Raw genomic sequence first — 17,198 nt, 5'->3', positions numbered from 1 at the left:
AAGACAGTTTATACGAACATGTGCCGTTGGTGTGAACGAGCAATCTCACGCGTCGGCTGACCCTAGACCATACGGCACTTCGATCGCTCCATCCCAGGCCGCGCGGGCCTCACCTCTTTTCTCCCCGGCCTCCCTACCACATTTCTTCGCTCGTAAAACCGGCTCTAGTTAGAAGCATGGCACCCTCTCCCATGCCCCCTCCTCCATGTAGCGGCGTGGCTTCCAAGGTAGCGTGTGTAACATGAGAATGGGTAGGCGTCAGCCTCGTGTGCCCGGCAGCTTCGCCCACTCATGAGCAGTACCCACGCACCCTCACGTAATGAACGGCCTCGTGCGCACCTCACGCTCTCACTCTCGCTGCACACCCTCTGGTAGCTGCTATCCTTGCGACTCTATATGAGATGATGATCAGTCTCCGCCTGGTAGTGCGTATGGGGTAGTCGGTCTAAGCTATGGTTATCCGCCTTTTCGTACCGCCTGGTATGTACGCGATTCAGAATATTCACGGAGGGGTACTAACAGTGGTATTAGGAGAAGGGCAGCACAAGCTCGTTCCAAAGCGTCCAGACTCGATCGGTGCGAATGCGACGCTCCAGTACTCGGTCGTCTCCTCTACTGCCCTCGCTGCCGCATACACGTCCTTTGCTTCAACATATGGGCAACGAGTTACGCCTTCTCTGTCGATATCGAAGCCAGCGCTATTCATACGGTCATCCGCCAGACTAGGGTTGTGGGCTAGCGTGGCAGGAGCAGCGGTCAACTGGTACTATCACACGGCTTTCACGTCGGTCGTTGTATCGCAGAAGAACCCTAAAGTCAAACGGTGGAAGCTATACAAATGGACTAAGCGATACACGGTCGAGGATGGGTGTCTGGCTGGCGCAGCCCTGGGGCTCGCGGCGTCTATACCAATGCTATTCACACGGCGACCTGCGATACCACGGTGGACGCGATGCTTGGGCATGGCGAACATTGGCGCATGCGCTGGCGTACTAGGAGCTCATGGATACCTTCAGTACACTGGGGAGCGACAGAAGGCTTACAAACGCCTGGACCGACGCTTGAAGCGAAGATCACTAGAGTTCTGGACAATATACTCGGATAAGCAGTTGATGGCACAGTTTAATCCCATCATCCAGCAATATGTACGGCAAAATGGCATTTGGTACACTCAACAATTACCGGACAGTGTCTATGAGCAGGCGGACGACCATGGGAGTCGAACGAGTAAAAGCAAAAAGAACAGGTCTGGCGCTGTGGCGCCCGCGGACACCAAGGAACACCCAGAAGAACCGCCCTACTATACGCAACCATTCGACTATGCCGACCACCTCAAGAAGATCGACGCCGAAGCTGTAGTGACTAAGGTGGAGGAGCTGGAGGCAGAAGTGTCAATGTTGCTTGAAGAGGCCTGGTATCTACTCTACATCAATGCACAAAAACAGCACGAATACTGCCATTTGAATGAAATGGACGACGACGAACGCCAGAGACGTCAAGAAGAAATCCATCTCGTCGGAATAGCCTACAAACGCCTCCGCAACGCAGCCCATATCATCGATGTCGGGCTTGACAAATGGCGCATGTCTCTGCACCACAAAGCTGTTTGGGAAGCCTCTGCATCAGGCGATGATCAAGTCGCCGATTGGCTGCCCAGGTCAGAAACCATCGACTTCTACTCACATAGCCCTGTTATATCGATCCACGAGATGGAGATGGTCCAGACGCAGATTGCTGCAGATGTCAAGATGTTCGAGGAGCTGGTTGCGAACCATGGGCACCCCAAGGAGAAAAGGGACAGATGGAAGAAAGATCTAGAGGATGCGAGGGTGCTTCTGAGGGCTGGGGATCGTATTGTGTTTGAGCTAGAAAGAATACGGGAGTCGGTTGTGGGAGGTGCGACTGCAGCTCTGGGGGTCAGGAACCCAACCTTGAAGGGCAAAGCTCTGGTCGATGCAAATACAGTCGCAATAGTTGACGAGGAAAAGGCCCAGGTCTGTGTAAAGGAGCTGGACCTACAGGCGCCAGATCAGAAGAAACATGGGAAGACCAAGATGAATGAAGAGAAGGCAGTGAAGCCGTCTGATGGCAGCCTCGAACCCGATAAGCCCGACAAGCCTTGAAAGCGTTCGCGTAGGTCTTGTTCTTCGAGCTAATCTAAGCTCAGTTCGAGACAGGACAATATGGGGGGCTAAACATCGTCCTACAACATATCCTCTACGTCATTATCTTTTAACCCTTTTTTTGGCTACACACATACGTGACACGATAGCATGTGAACGAAGTGCTCCAGCACCCTCAGAAGAATAGCAACTCGGAAGCCCAGACATCAAAAAGGTGCAAAAAAAACATACAACAGCGGGGATTCGCTAGTGGTCACCCACCTAACTACTAATCCGCCGGTATCCTGCTTAAGTACCGCTGAGCGAACGGGAAGCGCTGAATTCAGAATCCTATGGTCGTATGTGAAGAATGGGTCAGTTAGGTAAATATCTATATGACGTGAGGGAGATCTTAATCCACTTGTTGGGCACATCCGTGAGACTGATACAGGCTAAAGATACACTGCACCCCCAAGAGCTATATTCGCAGCCAGTATCTAGCATAGCAGGCAAATACAATTAGTGGTCAGAGTCATCGCATGTAGGTTTACTTATGCATAAACATTTTTTTTGCTAATCAATACAGGGTAGCCTCCGATCTTCAAGTCGGCTTCGGCGCAGTTGGTGGCATTCATGCCTCCACCATCTTCATGCAGAAAAAGCTCCCTGTTATAAGACCCGGACGTGGGCTGTCATCGGTGCTCAATTCTACCTTATCATGTCCACATGCCTGATGCTATACTATTACTGGCGGCAGAACAAGAAGGCCATCGAAGAATTGGACAGCATCAGGTATACATACTAGGTCGTCGGGGTTGGCGACGTGGTACTGGAGAAATCGTAATCGGAGGATTTTGGCGTGATGGACATTGTCCTTGTCCTCTGGGATGTGAGTCAATGTTCAAATCGGGCCCCAATTGACCCCAACACAAGCATTTGAGCTCATACATACTCAACCCATCATGATCCAATTCCCGCCACCAAGCAAATCTCCCAACTCCACCAGTTTGTCATCCAGCTTTCTGAATCCTTCACGTATGGTAAGCATGACCTCCTCACCTTCCTCAGCCGTCCCCTGCAATTTCCCAAACCCCAAGCACACAACTTCTTCCGCACTCTTGCCATTGTATTTCGTTCCCACAAACTCATCCCTTGCCTTTCTCAGCTTAGTCAGAAGGCGAGAGCGCGTCATCTTCGCCTTTATTTCGTTTGGTTGCTCGATGGGAAGCGCCGCGACTTGTTTTCTCACAGCAAGTATGGTACGACGGTATGTGATCCAGCTGGCAAACAAGTTGGCGAATATCGTAGCGTAAGGCTCGTTGTTGAGGAGAACGGGAAGAGTCGACACGACCTGGGTGAGATCCTGGTCGATGCTGTTGAGGACTGATGTCGCTAGGGAGTCTGATTGCTCATAGTTCTGCAGGTAGTTCAGAAATCTAGTGGTCAATCCAGAGACATCAAATGGGCTGACCCGCGAAGCTTCTTCATCAGCCTTGTCGATGCTGGACCTGGGCATCGAATCCTTCCCCTTCTGCTTCTTTGATGGTAGCTTCTGGTTTTCCGTCATGGATAGGGAGGTCTCTCGCCTTTTCAACATCGAACCTTGTGTTTCATGGCTGGCTGGCTGCTTTGGTCCGGAGTAGTTCGCAGCCGTGAAGGCATTTCGCTTCTTGTTATGCTCTTGCGCATCTTCGATACTAGAAGGTGTTAGCATATACAATCTCTCGGGCACTCGAAAAATATTCGGCGATGAGTTGTCATGGTTCAGAGCTGCAATCATCCCCTGTTTGACTTCAACGCTGCTGCCCGACTGCCTCAGTATTTTGAATGATCGGGCAAAGATCCAGCGGTGGATATTCATCCATAGCAGTTTCCGGTCTTCATCGTCTTCATACACCAGATCTTTAACATATGTGTCATCAACACCAGGCTTGAGAAGTTCGGTTCGATCGGCGTCCATGCCCCATATCTGTGGTGCATACTCGTACAGCAACACGTCGATCTCCTCGTCGAGAAAGTCTGGATCAGCAGCATAGCTAACCAGGGTCTCAACGGAAAGCTGAATATATAGCCTAGTGGCGATATTGTTTACCTCAGCGCTCAAGTCTTTTGCGGCAAGATGGTCGAAGATGGTGCGACCATATACCAGGCGAGTTTTAAGACCGAGACACGAGATGAAAGTACTGAAGGGGAGGGGCGATGCTTTGACGAAGCGACGCCAAATTTTCTCATCCCAGTAATTTTCAAGTGAAAGAAGGTTGCTGGCTTGTACTGCGGTGACATCGATCTCACTCTCATCTCGAGCCACAGCTAGCTGTTGAGCATCTTCGGCCTTGTGTTTCTGCTTCGGGTTCAGTTGAGTCCCATTGCGCAAGGTGTTGAAAGCCTTTAGTAGAATCCACATTCGAAGATGGTGCTTCAACCTGAGACTTCTGTTAGCGATTACTCAGGCCACCAGTAACACTGCATAACTATGTGCTTACACTGACTGGTCTGTCGGATCCTCAAATATCAAGTCCTTTTTATAGCCCTCTGAACGATCATGGGCTTTAGATAGCCACGTCCTCTCGCTATTGCGGCCCCAGATTTCCACCCCAAAGCGGTCCAACAGCGCTGCAATATCGACGTCAAGCCTCTTGACATCGCTGGCGGCATCGATTAGGTCCTCGACGTTCTTTGGAAGCTCCACTGCGACATTGGAAATAGCATTGGCAAGCTGACGTATGAGGGGAGATTCGAATTTTGGGATGCCTCGCCGATTGACCGGTTTGAGCCCAAGACCTTGAATTGCGGTGGCAATTCGTGATAAGTTTGGGTTCATGGTGAGGCGAGTCCAGGAATCACGATCGTATGACGGAAGAGTGCGCGCGGCAGGCACAGCGGGCAATTCCCATCGTGGGCTGCGTCGTGGGCCGCCCATAGTCTCTGGTAATGGGAACTTGACGAGGAGGCTGCGTCGTGAAAGACGCGTGATCTGGACGCGAGGCACTGGTGATCGCTGTGGCCCAGATGAATCCTGAAGCCTAGACCTCCGGGTATGAGCTGACCGGCGCTGCTCCTGATCTGCCATATTGCGGATCTGACGAGGGAGTGGACCAGTTGCGATAGTCGATAAATTCTATAAATTGACGAGGTTGAAGTTAAAAGGCAGCGCAAGGGCTTGAGCGCGACTCCAAGTCACGTCGCGTCAATATTTTCGTACGTCATAGGTCACGGTCGGTGAAAGGCGCTCCATGCTGTAAAAGATGTGAAAAGTACTTATGCTCTAGGACTATCTGATAAGATATCGTTAAGCTATGCTCCACATCGTAGCTAGGTTTCTCATGTTATTTCAACAGGGACCCTTCTGGTGTGGTGAAAGCGAAGACTACGCATGTTTTCATGTTGATGGCTGCAGTCACTTGGTGTATTATATCAGCAGTTCTGACCAGTATTACTCAAGAAGGTTATCGATCAGACTATGCCAATATGACCATTCCTGAAATTGAGTCGGCTAGTGGGCCAAGCAGTCCCTTCAATGTATGGATCCACATAACAACATGTCTAGCTTAGCGCAGTTCAAACGCTTTCTTAGGACGACTTCAGTCCATCTGGAAGGAAATGGTGAGACATGGCATCTTCTAGAGACTCGGTAGGCAACACTGGGAAATAAAAGATGGCTAGAATAGATGGGCTTGAGACGAGAGCAGTTACACAACTCTAGGTTTCCAGTAGATGTATCTCCACACCATCGTCTTCTAAGCATCGACCCTACACAACCGTCCTTGTTGCGTCGGCAATCCCCTCGTCCCCTCGACCTTCCACTTCTCACTTCCCACCCCCATGACCGCGTAGAACGCACTCCACGGGTCCCGCTGCTGCTTGATCCTCAACAACCTATCATAATTACGACCGTACAAGCTGTCTTGGAAATTTGGTTCTTCAGTGTCGACCTCATTCATGTACGCGCCACTGCCCGGACTCACATCTCTCCACTTCTGCACATAGGAATCTAGACGAGCATGCGAAGCTTTCCACTCCTCGTCAGTGAGATCCGGTGTGTACTGTGTAGTATCATAGCCCGTCATATGCATTACAGCGTTGCGTAGGTGTGGCGAAACAGCTGAGTTTGAGCCTGGGTAGCCCGCTGTTTCGTAGCTTGGCGAATAGTCGACGGAATGATGGCTGTAGCCACCTTCTTCAACAAAGGAACGAATCGATGCTATTGTTGCGAGGAAGGTTTCAGACTTCGGATTTTCGAGGTTGGAGCGTGGAATCAAGCGGGAGCCGAAACGGCCGCTACTTGTGGCTCCACTCGGTCCGCCAGGGGGAGATCCATAGTCTGCATATGTCTTCCAGAAACGCGGCTCGGGGTTTGGTAGTGGAATCCCAACATCATTTAAGTCCTTGATGAGTGGGGCGATAAGGTCTTTCATTTCCTCCACCGTGACACCTGGCTTCGTTATCTGGTTTCGAAGGAGGAATGTGCGCTCGGGGTTGACGCGGCTTGGAGCCTGTGTATCGATGAAGTTCCACATGACGCCTTTGGCATCATTGATGCGGAGATTGTGGGAGAAGTAAACGCTCACACCTTTCCAAAAGGTCTCATTAGAAACCCTGACGGTCGTTGTAGAGTTAGTGGAGATTGGACCAGTCTGAAAGTTGAAGTCGGTTCTAGCGACTGTAGTCGTTGGGTATGCCTTCACGATTGCGGACGTCACAATTCCAAAGTTACCTAACGATGAGATTAGAACCATATGGCTAGGGACTGGAGACTTCTTACCTGGGCCGCCTCCTCGAATAGCCCAAAACAAATCTGCGTTATCTTCTGGGTCTGTGTGTACGAATCTACCGTCCGCTGTGACAACTTCAAGAGCGAGGACCTGATCAGCCATGAGGCCATATTTGGATGTGACATATGAGAAACCACCTCCTTGCATGAAGCCGCCGTATGCTCCTACTGTAGCCGATCCAGTTGCCATAAGAGTAACATTAGCTTTGCCCATATTGCTATACAGCTCATGCTGCTCCAAAGCGGCTCCGACCCTAGCCGCCTGACCTTTGTACTGCGCGATTTGGACCGAAGGGAGGTATTCAAAAGCTTTCAGGCGGTGTACCCAGACTTGAAGTGCACCGCCACCTGTGTTTCGTCCGATCCAGTCATGTCCCGTGTTCTTGATCGTGAGCCGGATACGGTTGTTCCGAGCAAAGTTCACGGCGAGCTGTATGTCCTTGACCGTTGATGCGTTGACAACATAGGCCGGGAAAGATATGAGTTTGCATTCAACTAACGGGGGCGTTACGTTGAGGCTCGGCACGGGGCATGGGTTGTCAAGCTGCCACTGCCCGAAAGGTATCAACGGGTCCTCTTTACTTGAAAATATTGTCAGTACCCAATACCAGGACTAGGCGAAATACACTTACGCAAAGAGTGCATCTCCTTGCCTGCGCCTCACAATCGCACACTTTGCTGCGTCCTTGTATTCACCTTCGTAGCAAGCTGCAGCTGGTGGAATTCCCTTGAGCAATGCACCGTTGAGGCTCACGTTGAAAACACTCCAACGATCATACGACGGCCAACCTTCATAGCCTGGATAACTCTTGCACCGAGGGGAATTGTCTACAGGCAGCTTGCCGAAGGCAATATCGGAGTTGTTACCGACATCAGAGTCTTTCAACTGATTGCTCTCGAATGGAAAGTTAAATGCAAAAGCAACAGGCGCCACAAAGAAGAGTGCGATAACAGCGGAGGAAGAAACCATCGTGTCAGATGTTGTCTTAGTGTAGATTTGTGTCCCTCCAAAGATTTTGCGCCATGGGGAGGAGAGCAGCATCTTGTACGTCCGGCTGAGCCGCCAAACGGGACCTGGAGGGCTCAAGACAACGCAAAAATAGGTGACTGCCATATTCGTAGCGACGAAGTGGCACATATCATATTATCCGGGTTGCTCTCATGAATGATTCTTGTTCTACCAACATGAGTTTCTGCATAGCTCGGGGTTCCTGGATCCGAAAATAGGATAGCGGTAGATACCCCTACCACGAGTATAGCTCGTGATAGTTCATTGGCTGGGTTTAAATCGAAAGTAATATAACTCATCTAGAAGTACGGTAAGAATATGCAAGGCCCGCCCTGTCCATGCGTAGAAAGGGCGTTACTTGGTTCTGGATCCTTAAAGCTTACTGGGCGGGCTCTGAATGGTCTGTTGCTACCGTTCGAAGCAGTCAGCTATGTAGGATAGAGAAAAATGATATTGTGCCTGTGGTGATACAAATTGGGGACATCCTACTTGATAAAATACGAGATGCGAAATTGGAGAACAATGTGGGGTAAGGATGATAGTGGGGCTGGCACGATTGCCGTAGTGGGCGCTCGGGAAGATGACAAGTAAAACTCCCAAGCGACATTGAACTCACCATGTCGAGAGAACGTGAGCCCACCAACTTCAGTTTCGCCTCGCTGCTGTATAAGTTCCAAAAAGCGCAGCCAATGGACCTCAAAACGGCTAGGCCACTTTTGAATCGCTGAACCTGCTGCCTAGTGATTACCTTACGAAATACTACACTGAATTATGGTCCTGGTCATCAATGCTTTCATCACACTGATACTATCTCAGAAGCGCCCTTCTCTGTTTCCTAGCGATGCATCTCTGAACGATGCTCAGAAGAGGCGAAACGCTAATTGGTTGCTTGGTGATTCTGCTTTCCTGCCTAAGGCTTGCATGGAAGAGCTGCGCCACTATGCACGCTAGGCACACCTCACTCCTCGCACGCATTCATCACTTACATCCACAAGCATATTGTTGAAACCAAACCTACGAAATAAAGTGAAATTTTCACCTCCTTTGCATTGCAGCCCTATATCGCTACAGAATGGAATACTCATATACGCCGTTGCAAGACGTCAACAGCATTAGGCTGCTTCAATTAGAACCAGGCTATGGCAACGCTCCTCTTAAAGCTCATCTTGCAACCTATCGACTCGAGGAGCATTACTCTTACGATGCTTTATCCTACGTCTGGGGCGAGCCAGATCTGTTCGAATCAATCGTTGTCAACGACCGAACACTACATATATCGAAGAATCTCCACACTATCCTTCTCCAGCTCAGACTTCCGGATGAAATCGGAAATCTATGGATTGATGCCGTCTGCATAAATCAGCAAGATGATATTGAGAAAGGTCAGCAAGTTGCGATAATGGGACAAATCTATCAGCAAGCAAATACTACCCTCTGCTGGATTGGGCAGCTTTCAACACACCGATTGTGGGCGTTGAAGTTCCTTCAAAAGCTTGCAGATGAAGCTCCGCAATACAGTACGCTATGCGAAGTGGGACCTTTTTGGACCGTCACCGCCTATGGCGATATTCTACAACCCGGTGTGGATGTAGACCTAGTTGTCGAGGCTGCACTACAGGCGCATGTGGAGGCTATCTACGAAAGTGACTGGTTCACTCGTCTATGGTAAGAGAGTTACGCTTAAACTGTATGTGATATGTCCACTGACCTTGTACCCCCGTCTGCTAGGATTGTACAGGAGCTTGCACTTGCAAGCAACCCGAAGATTCTCTGTGGCGCGTTCAGCCTAAGCTGGGATGAGTTCGACTCAGCGACGCGGATTATTATGAGCTGTCTTTTTGAAGTTTCGTCGCCCCCTAAAGCCATGGTGTCTATAAAACACGCATGGTATCTCAGCCATCGCCGTGCAAAACACTCCTTAAACATGCGTACAATCAATTCTCCCCAAATAGTTATTGACGTCGATCCGCAGTGGAGCACAGGTGGTGTAGCTTGGGATATGAGAAACAAGAAATGCAAAGACGACAGAGATAGAGTCTATGCGCTTCTGAGTCTTGCTGTTAGCGGAAACGGCCTGAAGTTATTTGTGCCGGACGCTTTCGTTCCCGATTACACTCGACCCGTTGAATGGGTATACCGCGAGTATTGGAGAAGATATGGAGGGCCAAAATCGCTCTTCTATGCTGGACTTTCCCGTCGTCGTGATCATAGAAAACCAGATACGAATCGAGTCATGGATGACGCCGCATCGACATGGTTCAACGACAATTATCTACCGTCTTGGGCACCGGAGCTACGTACTCGTCATACAGAAGAGTGGAAACCCATATTCGGCTCAGACTATGGCACTTCCACCACGCTTCAATACAAAGGATACCACTTTACCAATGCGCCAAGTATCATCATGATTCGTGGACACCGTTTTGATGTCGTGGCTCGTGGTTTCCACATAAGTCATCGTATCAACCCTAGCCAAAGCTGGGCAGATTTTGTCGATCTTCGCACGACTATTATATCATTACTATCGCTGGAGTCCAAGTATGAGCCTTACCCGAGTGGTCAGACGTGGACTGGAGCTTTAGGATCCACGCTCATGACTGATATGCCTTACAATCACGAGCATCCTTTCCAACGATATCTTAATGCTGCTCATCTCAACATTAGATTGTCCGATAGCGAACTCTGCAGGATCTGGAAACTTTATCTGGAACTCTTCCTTGCAGAAAATGGTGCTGGATGGAAGGAATACTGCTCAGTTGCCGGTTCCGCTATTATGTCTCGTAGAGGTCTCCAGTTCCATTCTTCTGGGAAACTTAAACATGATTGTGAGCTAGTTGGGATACTGCACTCATACATCGGCGACGTTCTCCAAGCCCATCGTCTTGTTATCACCAAACGAGGGTACATGGGCCTTGCTCCCCCAGATACTACTGTTGGTGATGTAGTTGTGGCATTCGGAGGACCAAATGTCCCTTTTGTAGTACGCGATGTCGGTGAACTTGTGGCAAATGGAGCTCGTTGGAGCGTAAGCGCAGGCGGTATTCAGAGAAATCTGTCTCAACTCCTCGGGCCATGTTACCTTCAAGGCATTATGAGGACAGAACTTATGAATGAAGAAAGATACAGGAAGGAGTTTGAGTGGGAGATAAATCAGCTAGGTATGATTCCTAAGCCGACTTTGCATTTGATATGACCAGGTTTGAGTTTCGGGGTTGTGTCAGCATTTTCGGTCCGCACCGGCTGTATCGCTCCTTTCTGTAGTGCTTCCCCAAAGCTGAGCCGAACTCGTATAACTCGGCGACAAACAAATACCGATTCGGAGATTATTTTAAAGGCGAAAGTAGGACAGATTAAACTCGACGAGGGGTATAAAAGCTGGAGCAGATATCCGATGATGGCTGCTATTCAACAGCATCGTTTCCGCAACAATCACCATACCACGTATTGGTCATTATCTCCCACTTATCTTGAGGAAAAGCAATCTCATCAAGATGGAGGCAGCAATGGATCAAATCCGCGGCTTTTACACCAAAGCTGGTGCCAACGAGCGGCATAGGATTCAGTAACAACTAAGAGACCTTCAAAGGGATCTGTTCACTGATTGGGAGATTTTGTTCAGCCTAGGAACAGGGGTGAGTTTCCCTAAGTATTACTTCTGACTTATCACCCGCTAATTTGTCTCTAGTCTCTCCAATGGTCCCTCATTCAAATCGGTCTCGACCTCTCTATTTTTACCACTCTTTCGTCATCATCAAACCTAGTGACCCATGAAGAACTCGTCGAGAAAACCGCAGCGGCACCAAATTTTCTCACTCATCTGCTCCGCGACATGGCTTCTTTTGGCTTAATTGAAGAAGTCAGCAAAGATGTGTTCAGGGCGAGTCGGACCACACGCGTTTTTGCAGACCCGAATGTCGTTGGTGCCGAGCCACATATATCAGGAATTCATCTTCCGGTTGCTCATGCCTTACCAAAATACCTACGCGAGCACAAGTACCAAGACATGACGGATCCCAAGGACCTGCCCTTCCAACAGGCACTCAAGACAGATCTCACGCCATTTGAGTGGCTGAAGCGACACCCAGAACAGATGAAATCGCTTGGCCACATCATGGTTCTGGATGCAGTAAAAAGCTGGGTAATTTCCTACCCCGTTGAACGGGAGGTCGGAAGCTTCAAAGCAGCGAATGACTCTGCGCTACTTGTTGACATCGGCGGCGGTTTTGGACAGCACTCCGTGGCATTCCAGAAGAACTTTCCCCTCATGACAGGCCGTATTGTCGTCCAAGATATACCCTCAACGCTTGCACATGCCCCAAAAATCGACGGCATCGAGTTCCACGCGTACGACTTCTTCACCCCTCAACCGATCCAGGGCGCAAAATTCTACTACCTGCGCCACATCTTGCACGATTGGACAGACGAAGACTGCATCCGCATTCTTTCGAACATAATCCCCGCTCTAGGTGCTGATTCACGTATCTTGATTGATGAAGTCGTGTTGCCTAACACGAAGGTGCCGTGGCAGGTGGCCCTCATGGATATCGCGATGATGGCGTGCTTGGGTGGGATTGAACGATGTAAAGAGGATTGGGAAAACCTCTTGGGAAGAGCAGGGCTCAAGGTGGTTGATGTGCATAGATATGATGATGAAAGATTTCATTCTATCATTGCGGCGGTGCCAAAATAGGTGTCTGCTGGATTATTTGGAAGGGTGCTCCCGATTTCATATGTAATATAATTACTATTCCACTCAGTCAGATATCGGGTGTCGAAGCAGAAACAATATATAGTTGGTATGATCAGTATATAGCCTCTGACGCTCGTCATCAAAAACTCAGAATCAACGAGTAGCTTATTGATAAGGAACTGCAACGAATATACAGAGAATGAGGCTTAGGAACACTGTCTACGAGCCCTAGAATGCGGCAGTGTGGATATACTGCTATTTTGCCATTCTTGCCCACCTACCACAGAGGAAAGAGCAAATAACCTACAAGTACCAGGCAGGGACAGAAAGAGAAAACCACATATATGGCACCTCCGCTCGACTGTAACAGCCTCTCTCCAACTACTACTTCGACACAACCCTTACCAGCAACCACAATGCTTCCCCGACTCGACGGCACTAGCGAAAGTAAAGCCATCACCCAACGTGCCCGAATTAGTAAACGCATCGCCAACCTCTGCAGCACCAAGAAATCCGATTCAAGCTCCGAAGAATTTGACGGCGATGAGGAGATAGACAACACATCACCAATGCGCCGCCTCTCACCGCGAGCCACGGGATACGATCCGTCGACTCAACAGCGCAAGGAACGCACGATTTCGTTTCGGAAGCGGCAGTCCAAGATTTCTAGACCCACACCAATCGTTGGTTCCAGTAGTGGTGCTGGCGGAGCTCAGAAAGAATCCGGTGGGGAAGGGGTTTTGGCTGGTGTTAGCGTACCTACCATTGACAGTCCGATTACGAAGAGCCCATCTCAGTCGTCGTCGCGGGCACAGATGCAGTCTATTAGGGAAACCACGACGACGAGGATTCCTATGTCGGTCATGTCTGCGAGTCCTACGAGAGAGGCTGCTTTGACGAGTCATCCAGCTGGGACGAAGGAAAGTGAAAGTTCGGAGGGTGGGTTCGAAACACCTATGGAGGAAGGGAGTCGGGAAGATGGATACTTGAATAGGAAGTGAGATTTACGGTACTTTTTCACTACAAGGCGGGTTATACTGTTACCTGTGGTGTTGGAGACTTGAGGTTCAAGAGCGTATGCCTGTACACAAGACGCAAGGAATGGCATTTATAAGGAGGCTGGTGTAGGGTTATGGGTAGGAGTTGCAGAGCAGGAGAAAGGGTTGTTGCAAATCCAGGAAGATTGGTTTCCCGTCTCCTATATGCCAGCCTCAGATATTTCAGATCAAGAAGCCTGTAGGCCTAATCATGCCATTCATCCCATCCCATCGAACGCCAACGCCATGCAAAGCTAGCCTCTCTTCTTAGACCTTCAACCACAGGTTGAGCACGCCCTTTGCATACTCCACAATCTCATCACCACCAAGCTTGCTCTCGCCGTACAGACGGTCGACGAATGAGATGGGGACCTCCGCGACCGTGCATCCCATCGCCTTCGCCCGCACCATCATCTCCATCTGGAATGTATAGCCCTTGCTCTCGGTACTCCGGATCACCTTCTGCAGCACCTCCTTCTTATACAGCCTAAAGCTGCCGGTAAGATCACTCACACCAGGCCTCAACACCGTATCCGCAAACAGATTTGCGCCCCGACTCACAAACTTCCTCTTCAGATCCCACCCAAAGACGCCTCCATCGCCCGCGTACCTGGTGCCTGTTACGATATCGTAGTTCTTCGTCTTCTGTAGGGCGATCATGGGCGCGATGAATTTTGGGTGGTGCGAGAAATCGGCGTCCATGATGATGACAAAGTTTCCGGTCGCAAATTGTAGGCCGTGTACGTAGGCGGTTCCGAGGCCGAGTTTACCAGCTCGCGCGCGAATTTGGATGCGTTGAGGGGTGTAGGCTTTTTGGAGTTGGGCGGCTACTTCTTGGGTGCCGTCGGGTGAGCCGTCGTCGATGATGATGAGCTCCCAATCGAGTTTGCTGTTCAATGGCAGTTAGAATTGCACTTGACTGCAAGGTAGTGTGCAGGGTACTACATACTTCTCGGTGAACGTCTTGTGGAGCAGCCATGTTATTATAGGCAGGTTCCGGCGCTCATTGTATGTTGGTAGGAGGACTGAGTACTTGTCCTGGCTCTGTTTGGGCGGCATTTTGACTGCTGGATGTTGCTGATAGGTGAACGAAAGACTGCAGTTCGAGGTCGTGTCGAAGTCTGGGAATCGCGGAGGTGATCGTGTCCGCACAGGAGCTTGGACCACTAACCCCTTTCGACCACCTCCCTCCAACACCCTCCGCTATGTCAGCCACGAAAGCGGTGGGAAAGAAGAATCTGCTGCTATGTTTCGATGCATTTGGTACTCTGTTCACACCCAGCGTGCCGATCCCAGTTGCGTACGCTAGAGCCGCAGCTCGCCACGGTATTGATTGCGGCGACACCACACACGCAAAGGCAGTAGCTACATCATTTAAGCAAGCATTCAAGCAGGAGTCGAAACGTAATCCAAATTATGGCAAGGCTACAGGACTTGGAGCGGAGAAGTGGTGGGGCACCGTGAGCCTCTACGCCCTGAGAGACATCACAACGCAGACTAATGAATGAAGGTAATACGCAACACCTTCAAGGAGTTTCTCAACCCTGGAAATGAAGTTCCACAGGCTCTTATTAAAGAGCTGTTGAAACGATACTCAACGAAAGAAGGCTACGATCTTTACGATGATGTCCAACCCTTCTTCGATATGCTGCGCAATGGACCATTGAGTAAAACCAGTTCTGCTTGGACATGGGACAAAACTGTTGTTGGCATCATCACAAACTCCGATGATCGCGTACCAGGAATACTGGAATCTTTAGGCCTCAAGGTTGGCCCGAGGAGGATTGGTTCAGCCGACCAGCATGAGGCGGATGCGGCGTTGGGCGACGACGTCAATTTCGTCGTGCTGAGCTACGATGTTGGCTTCGAAAAACCAGACAGTAGGATGTTTGACGCCGCAACTGAAATGCTCGAAGAAACGCTAGTGGGCAACCAGGAGGGGTTAACGGTCGAGAATTTTGAAAAGCTATATGTGGGTGACGATCTAGAGAAGGACTACGATGGGGCCGAAGCAGCAGGTTGGAATAGCGTGTTCCTGGGCCGTAATCCCTCGAGCTCGGGGGGCAAGTCTGAGGCCGAGAAGAATTGGAAGCTTGGTAACGCCGAGGTGGTCGATAGGAATGGTAACAACAGGACTGTGCTGATGACGAGGGATTTGGGATCTTTGAGCCAGTGGCACGCTGATAAGATTAAATGAGCAGAATCAAAATATAGTTGATTAATGAGGGACTAGGAACAACTTCAAAAGCTCGTATCAGAGCTAATCGATCACTATGAGGATTGTTGAAGTGTTTTGGTCTGTCAAAGAGCTAAGGTCCTGAAAGAAAAATGGCAGTTATCCAGCAGGCCGCCTCAGCTCGAGGATGTCTGACAACTTGACATTTCCCTTGCCACCCCATCCAGCTGCTCCATGTGCTACATCTGGGCGCACGCGGACATACCATCCCCAAGCGCGATTATTAAGGGTTTCGCTGCTCAGAACATCAGCCCATGATTGGTACAAGAGCTCGAGAGCACCTAGTAGGAGACTGAGATTGCGCTCCTTCTCCGCTACTATCCCAGTATTTGTTCGCTTCGCAGGTGCTGTTCCTTCTACTTTTGGAGTCTCGAATGCCTTCATAAGATAAGCTCTGGCTGACTGGGCTGTGTAGATGGGCAATTGACTTGTTGCCCCTTTATATGATCCGCCTGCTCCAGGTTGGTTGGCCTTCTTGAGTGCCTCTAGATCGACGCCCCAAAGCGCGGGATCTTTCGCCTTTGCTTCTTCCACAAGTGTCTCCTGGGAAGATTTGAGCGTTTCTTGTGTTGAAGCCGTAAGCGTCCCTTGCGTGGATTCTTCCTCCCACTCATAGCCCCACCTCTTCATGACGCGAACATCCCTAGTCATGATTCGCATGATTGGTTGGCCTTCGCCCCATCCTTCATCTTCGGCCGCTTGTCCAGTATCCAAGCCAACGTGGATGGCTTTGTTCTTACTGTTCATGGAGGTGACTGCTTGGGCGAGGCTGAGCCTACTTGAGATTGGCTGTTCGGGCATGGTGTATTTAAGCAAAGTGCATGCAAACGCCAGTACTAGCGGAGCTCTGTTTGTATAGATGACTGCAGACTTGAGCTTCTCCTCGTCACAGTCCGCCTCTGGGAGCGCAAGCGATGCTTCAAACTCGGTAGGATTGAGTGGCTGTCCGTACATGGGCATCGGCTTCGCCTTCTTTGGCGATGGTGCTGGAACTGGGGCTGAAGCATCGCTTGATGCGCGCTTTTTCGAGGCTCGCTTTGCGGCATTTAGCACCTGTCGCGCTACCTTCTCGTCTCCAAAGACGGTCTTGAGGCTCTCAAAGTCCGCCTTTGATAGGTCGGATGCTCTGCACGCGTTAGTATGCACGACTGAAGATAGGATGCGTGCTCACGTGCTTACGTGACGAGCTTGGCTGCTTGAAGGTTCTTGACTTTGCCCATTGCCTGCGCGAGCGGAAGTTTGGCATCTTGCGACAAGAATCGCAGCAATGACTGAACCTCCTGCGCCGAAGTCATGGTAACTAGATAGATTCTGACCACTGACTAGAGTCACCAGACTGAACGTGGTTCATAA

At 50.1% G+C, this 17,198-nt stretch overlaps 10 protein-coding genes across 10 annotated transcripts; 5 read left to right on the top strand and 5 right to left on the bottom strand.

Annotated features, from left to right (window-relative positions):
• Positions 1-113: 113 nt before the first annotated feature.
• K460DRAFT_420069 (uncharacterized protein) lies at positions 114-2,424 on the top strand. The gene is made up of 2 exons (XM_040938057.1): positions 114-480; positions 532-2,424. The coding sequence occupies exons 1-2, from the start codon at positions 453-455 to the stop codon at positions 2,121-2,123; spliced, it is 1,620 nt and encodes a 539-aa protein (XP_040784682.1). The 5' UTR covers positions 114-452; the 3' UTR covers positions 2,124-2,424.
• K460DRAFT_291994 (uncharacterized protein) lies at positions 2,330-2,536 on the bottom strand (the record flags this gene model as incomplete). Its single annotated transcript, XM_040929325.1, has 1 exon — positions 2,330-2,536. The coding sequence occupies one exon, from the start codon at positions 2,534-2,536 to the stop codon at positions 2,330-2,332; it is 207 nt and encodes a 68-aa protein (XP_040784681.1).
• Positions 2,537-3,054: 518 nt separating this feature from the next.
• On the bottom strand, positions 3,055-5,172 carry K460DRAFT_420068 (uncharacterized protein; the record flags this gene model as incomplete). The annotated part of the gene is made up of 2 exons (XM_040938056.1): positions 3,055-4,525; positions 4,586-5,172. The coding sequence occupies 2 exons, from the start codon at positions 5,170-5,172 to the stop codon at positions 3,055-3,057; spliced, it is 2,058 nt and encodes a 685-aa protein (XP_040784680.1).
• A 667-nt stretch (positions 5,173-5,839) lies between these two features.
• Positions 5,840-7,843, bottom strand: K460DRAFT_380056 (FAD/FMN-containing isoamyl alcohol oxidase-like protein MreA; the record flags this gene model as incomplete). The annotated part of the gene is made up of 3 exons (XM_040935224.1): positions 5,840-6,816; positions 6,865-7,454; positions 7,506-7,843. The coding sequence occupies 3 exons, from the start codon at positions 7,841-7,843 to the stop codon at positions 5,840-5,842; spliced, it is 1,905 nt and encodes a 634-aa protein (XP_040784679.1).
• Positions 7,844-8,954: 1,111 nt separating this feature from the next.
• On the top strand, positions 8,955-11,075 carry K460DRAFT_409538 (uncharacterized protein; the record flags this gene model as incomplete). The annotated part of the gene is made up of 2 exons (XM_040937260.1): positions 8,955-9,547; positions 9,611-11,075. The coding sequence occupies 2 exons, from the start codon at positions 8,955-8,957 to the stop codon at positions 11,073-11,075; spliced, it is 2,058 nt and encodes a 685-aa protein (XP_040784678.1).
• Positions 11,076-11,373: 298 nt separating this feature from the next.
• Positions 11,374-12,572, top strand: K460DRAFT_380055 (S-adenosyl-L-methionine-dependent methyltransferase; the record flags this gene model as incomplete). The annotated part of the gene is made up of 3 exons (XM_040935223.1): positions 11,374-11,419; positions 11,459-11,514; positions 11,568-12,572. 3 exons carry the CDS (start codon positions 11,374-11,376, stop codon positions 12,570-12,572), a joined length of 1,107 nt encoding a protein of 368 aa, XP_040784677.1.
• A 101-nt stretch (positions 12,573-12,673) lies between these two features.
• K460DRAFT_178982 (uncharacterized protein) lies at positions 12,674-13,725 on the top strand. Its single transcript, XM_040927033.1, has one exon. The coding sequence runs from the start codon at positions 12,917-12,919 to the stop codon at positions 13,571-13,573; it is 657 nt and encodes a 218-aa protein (XP_040784676.1). The 5' UTR covers positions 12,674-12,916; the 3' UTR covers positions 13,574-13,725.
• Positions 13,726-13,876: 151 nt separating this feature from the next.
• K460DRAFT_291371 (glycosyltransferase family 2 protein) lies at positions 13,877-14,668 on the bottom strand (the record flags this gene model as incomplete). Its single annotated transcript, XM_040929276.1, has 2 exons — positions 13,877-14,498; positions 14,559-14,668. 2 exons carry the CDS (start codon positions 14,666-14,668, stop codon positions 13,877-13,879), a joined length of 732 nt encoding a protein of 243 aa, XP_040784675.1.
• A 146-nt stretch (positions 14,669-14,814) lies between these two features.
• On the top strand, positions 14,815-15,806 carry K460DRAFT_380053 (uncharacterized protein; the record flags this gene model as incomplete). Its single annotated transcript, XM_040935222.1, has 2 exons — positions 14,815-15,069; positions 15,120-15,806. The coding sequence occupies 2 exons, from the start codon at positions 14,815-14,817 to the stop codon at positions 15,804-15,806; spliced, it is 942 nt and encodes a 313-aa protein (XP_040784674.1).
• A 138-nt stretch (positions 15,807-15,944) lies between these two features.
• On the bottom strand, positions 15,945-17,140 carry K460DRAFT_409533 (uncharacterized protein; the record flags this gene model as incomplete). The annotated part of the gene is made up of 2 exons (XM_040937259.1): positions 15,945-16,971; positions 17,025-17,140. The coding sequence occupies 2 exons, from the start codon at positions 17,138-17,140 to the stop codon at positions 15,945-15,947; spliced, it is 1,143 nt and encodes a 380-aa protein (XP_040784673.1).
• Between the last annotated feature and the right edge of the window lie 58 nt (positions 17,141-17,198).

The sequence above is a fragment of the Cucurbitaria berberidis genome (assembly GCF_010015615.1).
Source record: "Cucurbitaria berberidis CBS 394.84 unplaced genomic scaffold K460scaffold_5, whole genome shotgun sequence".
NCBI classification, from domain to species: Eukaryota; Fungi; Ascomycota; class Dothideomycetes; order Pleosporales; family Cucurbitariaceae; genus Cucurbitaria; species Cucurbitaria berberidis.
Note: the sequence above shows the minus strand (reverse complement) of the source record. Positions and strands in the feature narration are given on the sequence as shown.